The sequence below is a fragment of the Oryzias melastigma genome, linkage group LG15 (assembly GCF_002922805.2).
Source record: "Oryzias melastigma strain HK-1 linkage group LG15, ASM292280v2, whole genome shotgun sequence".
NCBI lineage: Eukaryota > Metazoa > Chordata > Actinopteri > Beloniformes > Adrianichthyidae > Oryzias > Oryzias melastigma.
In genome coordinates this window covers 26,510,384-26,521,845 of record NC_050526.1, presented here as the reverse complement: position 1 = coordinate 26,521,845, position 11,462 = coordinate 26,510,384, and the positions used below count along the sequence as shown (strand labels likewise).

General features: G+C 38.4%; 1 protein-coding gene across 1 annotated transcript in view; it reads left to right on the top strand.

Annotated features, from left to right (window-relative positions):
- The window catches only part of macrod2 (mono-ADP ribosylhydrolase 2), a 416,332-nt gene that overhangs the window by 288,484 nt on the left and 116,386 nt on the right, over positions 1–11,462 (top strand). Inside the window, exon 7 of the mRNA XM_024296698.2 lies at positions 4,521–4,551. Coding sequence (XP_024152466.1) covers positions 4,521–4,551 — 31 coding nt within the window. The remainder of the gene's footprint in view (positions 1–4,520; positions 4,552–11,462) is intronic.

The window sequence follows — 11,462 nt, the reverse complement described above, 5'->3', positions numbered from 1 at the left end:
ACATCTCTGGAAAGCTTCTTGTTGACGACAGGGGAATCTGTTGGAGCTTTTCTTAAAGCTGCTGTCCCTCTTTTCCTTCTAATATTGTTTCTGTCTTTGCCTCCATACACTCTTTAATCATTTCCGAGTGATTTTTTAGTGCTTGCCCAACATCCACTCGTGAGCTCGTTGTTGTGCTGCGTCTGTGTGTTGTACGCTCGCACTGTACTTTCAGTTCGTATATTTTCCGTGACCACGTCACTCATTCTGTCGGGTAATTTGTGTCAGAAGTTTTGTGTTTTGTCTCGTAGCGCCGCTTGATATCAGCGCTCTGAATAAAACCAGCAGATTCCCTGCTTATAATACAAACCAGCCTGTAAAACTCACTGCTGGTAAATAAAAGTTAAAGCTTCGGTCCACTCATCTCCAAAGACACGATTTTCAGTCCATTTTTCTCATTTTAGACAGAGCCATTGTTCACGCACATTCCAGATAACTTTACGTCCCAACTACGTTAGCTCACCGCTCTGAGCTTTTGCCGGTGGAAGGACCCCGGTCTGAACGTAGCTGTCCTCGCGCGCGCCCGTTCAAAAATCGCCGTGTAAAGATGAATGAAAAATCGTACTTTTTATTAAAAATGCTTGGCGGTCCGGATAAAAGGGTCTCGGGGTCCGGACCCGGACCGCGGTCCGCCAGTTGGGGACCCCTGCTTTAGCCTGTAGCATGTTAGGAACAGGTCAATGTTTGAGGAGAATTTATTGATAATGTGGTCTTTCAGCATTGACTGCGCAATAAGACTGACTAAAGTCACAGGTGGGGTTCCATTTGTGTCAAATATGTTTTTATGTCCACTCTCCATCCATTGTCTCTCTCTCTATGGTCCACTGTGTTTCTTTTGCTGAACAAGTTTAATAGGCATTTGTTTTCGTCTATGTATACTATGTAAAATGTGTGTCCATGCTTCTTTGATGATTCATCTACATTTGCTTTGGGCTTGTATTCTTCTAATCTTAACTAGATGTTTTTGAAAAGTTTTAAACTTGTCTTTGCTATTGTTATTTAATCTTGTTGTTTCACTACTTTGCCAGGTGAAGCAGACAGGAAACCTCTGTGTAATTGTTGCTACTCTCATTTGAACTTATTGTTTTCCTCAGTTGTAAGAAAATTCCTTGGTAGCCATGGCTATGCTTGTTGGGTCTTCTCATTTTCCTACGTTGTCAGAAAAATCTTTTGTGACTGTTGATATGGTATTTTGGTTTGGGTATTTCCCTACATTGTCAAAAAAGTCATTGGTAACTGTTAAGTGTGGTCATTTGGTCTTGTGGTTTACCAGCATTGTCCAAAAAGGCCTTGATAATATGTTACTACAGTCATTTGGTCATGTCAATTCCCTATGTCATCAGAAAATGTCTTGAGAACCATTGCTACGGTTCTTTGGTCTTGTCTTTTTCTCTCCGTCATCAGAAAAGTCCTTGGTAACCTTGGCTACAGTCTTTTGGTTTTCCCATTGACTGTATAATTAAGAACTGGACAAAGCAAGTGCTGACGTCACACACAGAAAAGCCTTACCTCCTGCCCTCGCAAAATCAGACCAGAGCCTTTTCCGTCACTTCCTGATAGGCCTACCACCATATTGCAAGAGTGATTAGTCCCAGTCGATCTGTGTCACGTTTTAAAAAAAAACTACTGTCGCCAATCATGAGTGAACTTGTTCCGGCTTGACAAAGTCCACACCCCTCCCACTGAAAGTGGGGTCGAGAGAAGCTGTAAATTAAACGTTCGAGGTGGGGCCAGCGGGCACCACATGCTGTTACCTAGGTATCTGATTGGTCAGTTTACAACTTGAATAACATGCAATAAAGAAAAAAATGTCTTATTTTAATTATCTTATCTAAAAAAGAATAGGATTAGAAAGAACATGTTAAAAAGAATGCATAAGAGCAAGAATGGTTATTCTGACAATTAAAATGACTGAGTAATTACTGTCTATTTCTTAGTTGAAGTCGATGGGATTTTTGGCCTTCTTGCAACCAGCGGGTCTTATTTGGAACACTGAGGGCAGGGGTTGCTAAGTCCATTAATTACACTGTCTATGGGTTTTCCTCACGTTGTCAGAAAAGTCCTCAGTAACCATTACCATGGTCGTTTGGTCTTTTGTTTTCCTATGTCATCAAAAAAGTTTTTGGTAACAATTTCTACAGTCGTTTGGTCCTAATAATTTACCTACATCATCAGAAGAATCTCTGGTGACTGTTTCTATTGTTGTCAGAAAAGACTCTTGTAGCCGTTCCAATGATAGTTTCTTGTACTTTGCCATAAGAGGTTTGCTGTGGTTCAGTTCTTGTAAGTTGGTGTCAGGCCTGTTGCTGACCGTGCTCTAAACTGTATCCTTGGTTGCTGCCATCGAACTATGGAGTCCTGTTTGTGCCAAAAGTATAGTTTTGTGTCCGTTCCCTGTGTCTTTGGTCCATTGTTTTTGTCTATGGCCCATTGTATATGTCTACTGACTGTTTATTGAACATTTTAGAGCGTAGACATCAACAAATGTTCAATAAACGTGCCCAGTAGATATAGACAGTGGGCCAAAAGAATAGACCCAAAGACACAGCAAGTAGACACGAAAACATTTTTGGCACAAACTGAACCCCATAGTGAAGAACACTCATTGCTTATCTGTTAGGTATAAGACCTAAAGTAGCACGCTCCTTCATGCTTCTTCATCTGCTCTTTGTGTCAGGCCCAGACAATCATCTACAAAAGGTCGACGCTTCGGTAGAAGATTTAAATCACCTTTAGAAGAAAAATGTCCACTGACAGGCCTTACCTGATACCTGGTAAACAGGAAGGCAGAACCACAGTCATTTCTCTTCAGCCAAATGAAGGACAAACCTGCATTTGTGTTTAAAGACGGTCTGTTGGGATGCTTGACGGGAACAGCATGTTTATGTGCAGAAAATGTCTTTCCATCTTCCTCACACGAGAGCGATGCTTATTCTGGGTTGGAAAACAAATATTCAACCTCTGACTGTTCGTATTATTATCCTGCAAGGAGACGTGTACTTCTTATGCCTCTCCTTCAGATCTATTAAATTCTAAAACGGAGCGGTCTCGGCACAAGTGTTTTGCCACAGCACAGGTCTGAATCCAACCTGACAGGGTCAGTGTGAGAAAACAAACTGCTGGGCTGAGTTTGGCACTGGGAGATGTTGACACATGATTGTTTTCCTTTGATGAATCCAGGTTTGTTCTTTTTTTTTTTTTCTATGTTCATCCAGTTGTGGGAACTGCGACTGGATCCCTTTTTTTATTATTAATGTCATAGCCACACCTTTTGATGTATGCAGCAGCTAAAGCATGAATTCAGCTTGTTTTGAGGACAAATGGGACCTTTAAAGTTTTTTTTTTCAGCTCCCTTTTTTAAATGCTCTTAAAAAGATGAATGTGAAATAAGGAAGTTTACTGCACGGCTTATGAATCATAATATTTTAGCTCACGGAAGTGAAGAAAAATGAAACTATTTTCAGCTATAAAGCCATGCTTGAGTAATATGTCTGCTGCAAAGTGTTACAAAGCAAGTCCTATTACAAGGCTGTTACTTTTTAAATCATGTTTAAAAAGTTATCTATAAATTTATGTTGGTTTTTGCACTAAGGTGTTTATTTTCTTCAGATTTTTTTTTGCCCTAAATTTTTGAAGGTTTATCAAAATGTATGTGATTCAGATCTGAGGTACGATGAGACAAATCTTGAATGTTGCATCAGGTTTAACTAGGTCAGATTTATTTAAAAATGTTTTTTTTTTATCAGGATGCATTAAAGAGCGTCCTACTTGGTGTCTCTTTGGTGCCATTGCATGATCACAGCTGATGGAGTTTTTACTAAGCTCTCTACAGTTTACCATCTTGCAGTTTAATGCAATAAATTCAACAGAATGGTGTTTGTGTATGTTTGGGCTGTGGGCAACAGACAGAATAAGTGTGTTGGAGAATGTTAAGCAGTAAGCTCTAGCCTGTCTGTATCTATGAATTTACATGAGTCTCCCCCACTGTTCCCTCTGGCAATATAAGTAAACCGCGGCTGTTATGGATATTGAGCACTAACAGGCTGTCTTGCTCCTTTCTGCAACAATCCCTGATGAAATTTTGTCAAACAGCCTTCTAAACGCAGCGCTGTGATCACGATAATCCTTGAAATGTGTTTGAATAGGCAAGTTCAGGTAGATTTCAGACTCAATGAACACAAGAAGGAGAAATACCTACCTGAACAGGGTACTTTATATGGTTCACATGCAAAAGTTCTGCCAAAATGGGTAAAAAAAAGACTGTTTTAGATATAAGAAAGCATAATTAGGCAACCTCAAAATGATCAACTTCAGCACACATTTATTCATATATTTTTGTTACAGATTTAATTTGTTGAGTAAATGTCTTTTTTTTTTTTCTTTTTCTAGTGAATCTTGGTCTGAAAGAATTGACCTTCCGTAACAAATCAATTGGTTTGCATTGTCGCCTTTTAATAGTTGTTTCTTTTGTTCTTTCACAGGCCTTCCCCTGCATCTCCACAGGCATCTATGGTAAGCTTAACCTCTCTTTCATTATCTGCTCTAATTAATACCCGTTTTTCCTTTGTGTTTGGCAGCTTCTGCCTATAAAAGTGCACACAGCGCAGTTTAGAGGAATGTCGATAAAATCCACTCAACATAAACCAAATTTGTTGAGATAAACAGGATTAGGAGTTTTGATCACCAACTGTATAATTTGATTGTAAAGGAAATTTTAATCCTCTCTGTCAAGAAGGTTATTATGATTTTTTTTTATCAATATGAAGTTGTTACCATGCTTTGCATAAGCATCCAGCGGCAGCAATCATTGTGCGTGCCAAATATGTAAGGATTAATTAACATGTTAATTTTCATTATCAGTAATTGACTGTTAGTCAGCAGCGCCGTAGTTCAATTAAACAGTAACATCTTAGTGAAACTTTAGCACAATTGTTAATACCTGCGTGCTTTTACCCCTTGAGTTTTGTTTTTATTGAGTGATTATCTGTTACATGCTTCTCCATTTTTCACTATCACTACAAAACCAACAAAAACTTTGATTCAATATTTTTTCCATTTTATTCAATTTTATTGGTTTCATTTCCTTTCATCATTTTCTGTCTTATCTGTTTCATGTCTTTATTTTGTCTTCACTGTTAAAGACGTTGTCCCCCTAAATGTTTATTTTGCTTATTTGCTATACCAAACCTTCCAAATCTGAAACTCATCAAAGAAATATAAACAAAATAGATATGTTTTCTAAATTCTTAAAGGCCCATGCCCATGAAAGTTGTGTTTTTGGTGTTTTTAACATGCTCCTGTGTCCCTTTTCTGATTATTGGGGACATATTTAAGACAATTAAGCTCAAAATTGTATTCCTTAGTATTTCTTTATTCACAATGGCACAAATCAGGACCAGATGAACAAATGCAGTTTGAAAAGAATCATATTTGTGATGTAGAAAATACGCTGGCACAAGCTCTCTGCTCCAAGCTGTCAGTAACAGGGAAGGGAAGGTGGCTGGGGTTCTTTCCTGATTTGACTGTTAATCTGTTTTAGCCAATCTGGGATTTTCTTCAACACAATTATTTACTAATAAACTTTACTGGAGTAGAAAAAATAAAATACAGCTTCAAATGTATCTTCTTTTCTCTTTGTGGTTGTGTGACGGTGCTTGAACAAAAGTGAGTGAACCCACCAGCGATGTGGCAGATTAGCAATAATTAGATCCAGTGGTTAAAAAAAAGGAAAATGAAACAGCTTCAAAGGCAAATAAAGTGCAGGCGGATGAGAGTGGGTCATATGTTTTACTGTATCTTGGCTGCTGCTGACGAGGCCACAACTTATTGCTGTTTATTGTACAACATTGTGCCTCCAGTGGGAGGCTGTCATAGCAGCTCCACCAGGAGCCCCCTCACATCAAAGGAATAGTCTGTGCAGAGGCAAGCATGCAGCGGAGGGGAAGAAGAAAAGAGTCTGTTCAATAAATAAACAGCTTAGCGCTCCTCATAAGTGCATCTTCACAAACAATACAGCTGATTAAGACTAAAGATATTCTCACAGCAGAGGGCAAATAGGGGAGGGACTTTAAAATGAAACACGGTGTAGAGTGTAAAGCAATGCAGGGCTGTGATGTTGTTCTCCGTGACTCCTGGCTGTGCCCCCAGAGCGCTGCTATACTTTGAAAGAGGCTGCGCTCTCTCATCAAGAGGTTTGACATTTTATGCGCAATTTCGATGACCTTTAGGTTGGCCTTCGATTCAGAAATGTATAATCATAAGCTTTCTGGAGCCAGAGTTATAACCTCCTACAGTGTGCCTGTCAGTTTTACCCATGTCTTAAAACACACATGCAGTCAGGTGAGAAAAAAAGGAAAAATAAGGGAAACTTTTCTGTTTTTATTTTATTTTTTTATTTATTTTTTATTTTTTTGGCCCTTGGAGTAAAATGGTGAGCTGCCTGGTGGTGTAGTGGTTAGCGGTTTTGTGAGAAGGCCCTGATTCAAATTCCAGCCAGCAGTCATCCCCAGGCCCTGGGCTGCGGACTGGTACTGGTCCATGGGACAGTTGGTACCAGCTGCAGAGAAAAAAAAAACAAAAAATGACCTACATTTTTTTTTCTGATTTATATATAATCTCATTCAGAGGAAAGTTTAATTTTGTAAAACTACTGGATTCTCTCCACCACATCCGACTCATTCTTGACTAGGGAGGCGATACCATTTTTGGTACAGTTTGGTATCAGTGCCGCATCCTCAATTTTTACTGGACTGACAACAAAAACGTGGCTTGTAAGAGCGGTAACACCAATAACCTGTCCACATCCTGGGCTAAAATGCAGAAGATTCTAACAGAGGTGCGCAGCGTTTGACCGTCCAAGTGAGATGTCTAGTGCCTGTATTGTTTCAACAGGTGTTTATGCTAGCGCTACACATGTGGATCACGTGATTAAAGTGTTTGTAAGATAAGTACATGAAATTTTAATCAAAATTAGGAGGAAATCACTGTAAAAATCAATGATTTTATTGGTAATATTAACAAGCTTAAAGTTTATATTGTGTCTCAATAATAAATTATTCAGCATAAAATTTAAAATTATTAAAATACAATAATGTGCATTTCTATTTCCACTGTTATCGTTCTTTGAAGTGAAGATAATACTGTTAAGAATACCCGATCGATAAGCAGTATTGATAAGATGAGTAGTGTCGATAAAATCTTAACGATACCCATCCATATTTTAGAAGCATGTCAAGTTGCTTGGTTACCTGTCAAAAATCCTTCTGCTGCTTTCTGAAAGCGTCTGTGTTGACAGCTAAAATGAAACCCTTCTGCAAGCAAAGTTAAACATATTTGCGGTGGAAATCTTGCAATTTCACCACAAACGGAAACGGTTGGGTTCATTTCTTGGGTCCCATGCTAAGCAGTCAAGAGAGTGGCTTTGGTTTATCTTTTTTTGAAAAAACAAACACCGACATCATCAGACCCGTCGCCATGTCTGGATTTACCCAAATCCATACATCACTACCAAATCCTGATTGATCAAAGATCAACCTGGTTTAACTGGCAATGTTTTTTGTAAGTGTGGTAAACAGTCGTAAAAACTTGTGTAGTGATTAATGAAGTTTAAACCCGAAAGCCTGAAACGCGCATTTACGTAGACTTTTTTATTGTAAGTGGTCGCTTGAATGCTTGAACCTGTTAACGAGGGCGGTGTGAATGTAGCTTAATGTTACGAGGATGCGAATAAACAGGATTCATGTTTATTATTATATTTAGAAACACTTGTTTTAATGAAATTCCTTTTTTTGTATTTATCCATTGCTCCTTTAAAGTTGGATGAAGCTGAAGTTGGCTCCATAGATACTTATTGACAGTTATTGGTTAAGGGAAAATTTATATCACAATTTAACGGTTCCAAATAAACTTTAAAGCAGCTGCAGATATTTTGCAGACGATAAAGATAAACTTTACCCTAAAAACTTAAGGGAAACTGCATCCTGAAAAAAAACTATGTCCCCTTCAGCCTTGCTCAAGCCGGTTTGTGAAAATATCGTCTGACATTATGTGTCAATAGTTTGAATGTTATGTTCATCCATGGTTTTCTTCCAGGGACTCTAGTTTCTTCCCACAGTTTCTGTATTATTGCTTAGGTGAGAGAATTTGTGGTTGTGTGGCCTTGTGACAGACTGGCAACCTGTTCGGGGTGTACTCCACCTGCACTCAACAGTAGCAGGGGTGAGCTCCAGCAACCCCACGACAAATTTTTAAGAAAAAAGAAACACAATTTGGGTCAATATTAACCTCGAACATGGAACATGCAATGTGTTGCTACATTTTTTTCATCCCTCAATGCTGTAGTCTATATTCTTTAGGCTTGTTTAGGCTTTTACATCAAGAGCGTTAAGCAGGTTATTTTTACACATCATGGCTTCCATTCATCACAGTTTCTTAACACCTCTTAAAAAGTTCCACCACATTTTATTAAAATGAAGGTCAAGGACCAGTATGACCAATTCCTTCATTCCCTTTGCTTTGTCCATTTCGATGAATATTCATTTGTATTATGTGAAGCAAAGACTGTGAGCTTTTGAGTCATGGCCATAAAAAAAAAACGTTCAGTCAAATAGTTTTAATTGGAATTGTGTTAACATTTACCTGGAAGCTCAAAGTCTGCACGCTGATGAAACAGGTGCTTTTGTGAAGGCTTTCTAAAGTGGATGCATTATTTAAGTGCATTTGATTAGCCTCCGCTTTGTTCGACTTTTTTTTTTTTAGTTCCTGAAGCAATCATTTTTAAACCTTATAATGATGAGATGTCAGTTTTATTATCTTCCTAAAAGGAAAATTGTAAAGTAAAAAAAAAACTTGTCTGACTGGAGCTAAATATTTTTTTTTTTACCTGCTACAACATGTGATGCTTTCAATGTCCATGGCTGAAGAGAACCAAAAAAAAAAAAAAACTCCTGTGTCCTCTACGATGTGACAGAGAGAAATCAGGAACAAGTTATCCAAGGCTTTTGTGTTGAGAAAAACAGATTTGTCAGGAAAGCTAATGCTAATTGACACTCTCTGTCACGCCTCCATTTTCCAGGGGACGCAGTCACCGCTGACAGATGATGGCAGAACAGGGAGGTTGGGTGTAGTAGGGGTGCACAGGGTGTACCTTAGACTCTCAGAAAGAAAAATGAGGACTCATGCAGCGCTGACAGTCCAATCCCTCAGTCCGGCCCATTAGCCACAACAGAATTTTTGCACAGATAGTGTGTCGAAGGTACCACCCATAAACAAACTGGTGCCCACTGTGGGCCACGAGGTCACCCAGCATGATAGGGGTTATTAAGTGCTGCTTCTGTTCGCGCATCAATCATGGCCGTACAACCCCAGTTTAAATGGATTATTCCTTCCAAGGAGGAGACATCTCTCAATGTCTCACAGGATCTGAGCCAAGAGTCCAACTGCATCAACTTAGAGAGGTCATTTTCTCTTTTAGGATCACTTTCTTTTCTGTCCTTCCGCTAATACATTCTCTTCTCTTTTGTAGTCCATTTTCTCTTTCGGTCTTAGCCGTTCCACAAGCAAACACAAAGCAAAGTCAAATGAACAAAACAAGTCTTTAAGCTGCAGTGCAGACAATTTAAGCTGACTGAAGATCTCACCCCAACAACCTTGCAACAAGACCGGCAGCTGAGGAGTGTGCTCAAGATTAATCTTTGCATAGATCAGGACGCTCACTGGGAAGACGTGAAAGCAAGGGGGAGAATATAACGTCTTCCTCTGCCTGATGGATGCCCTTAAACACAAACATTTATAACCTGATGGAAGTAATCAGAGGCGCTCAGCGCGGGAAGGCAGCTCCTCTTCTTTGAACAAACATCTCCCTGTTTACTGCGAACCTCCCACCTTTGGCACATCTGTCTCTGTGACGGATCGTCGGATTGTTGACAAAGGAGTTTCAGCTCTGGCTGGTGGTTATGGGAGATATGTGGATGTAATCCACCCAAGCTCCACTGGTATGACCACACTCCCACACAGCTGTACTGTTTAGATCAAAGGTTTCAAGCTGCAAAGAGATTTTTTTTCTTCCTCCAGCCAGCACCGTGTTCTGGCTCTCTTCACCCCTGTCTAGGATTAGGAGAACTGGAGACATTTATGGCATCTTATCTCTTTACAGTACGGTGGCTTGGTGCTAACTAAACAGAGATGGTCTGGGAAAGTCGGGATTTACTACATGAAGATTAGTCAAGCTGCGTGTGGAATTTCTTGTAGCAACACGCTGTGCAGCTGGGTGTTCCTTAAAGAAACAAGAACTTTGTGGGCACATGACTTCTGACACATAAATATACTGATAATATTGATTTGATTTTTGATGTATTTATTCACACATAGACGAAAACATTCATGTAAAACAAGGATAATCTTAACCCAAAAAATAAACTCTTCTGGTTTAATTTACATGGTTACACCTCCCAAAAAATTAACAAATAAAGAATAAATTAAAAATTCACCAGGAAAAATGTTATACACAAAAATCAACAAATTAAATAATCAAAATTAGGTTGCTATGATGAGGGCTGGCTTAGAAAACAAATATTTTCTCTGTTTTAATTATGTAAGTAAATCTTTATTTGTATAACACTTCTACAGAGAGCAACTCACAAAATGCTTCTCAAAGTAAAAAAAAAAAAAAAAGAATACAAGCCGCTGAACACAATAAAACATTCTCTAACACCATAATTGTAACAAGTAAAACATACCTTTAAAATGTAATATAGATTTTCCCTTAACCCATAACTGACAAAGTGGAAAATAATAAATATGAAGCCAACTTCAGCCTTATTTGACTTTTAAGGTGGGATGGATAAATACTAAGGCTGCCATGATTAGTCGACTATTAAAATAGTCGGCGACTAATTTTAATTTAATAGTGGATTAGTCATTACTTTATATTATATGGAGTCAGAGTGTAGTAAAGTTGAACAAAGTTGTGAGCGTTCAGCACCAAAAAATCAACTTTTTTTACAATGTCAATCAAACATTGTAGATGAGGACAGTGGGCACCACATGCTTTTACTGAGGCATCTGATTGGTCAGTTTATAGCTTGAATAACTTGAGATAAAGAAAAAATATCATGAAAAAAATTTGTTTATAGAGAGGATGTTAAGAGGATGTTTAGTTCTACATTATTAATGATGAATAATGATACTCCTCTATGTAAATAAAGACACTGATTTCTCACCATAATTATCAACAATGACAACAAGCTAGGAAACAGCTATCAATATTCAGAACTTTATTAATCTCAAAAGATCTTGTCACATTTTGAGGTAATGACCAAATGCAATGTTTTTTAACAAAATCACAAGTATTATTAATGAATTATTAATTAATTATAACTGTTATTAGTGGATCTACGCTCCTGAAATGCTTTAATTCAGTCTTT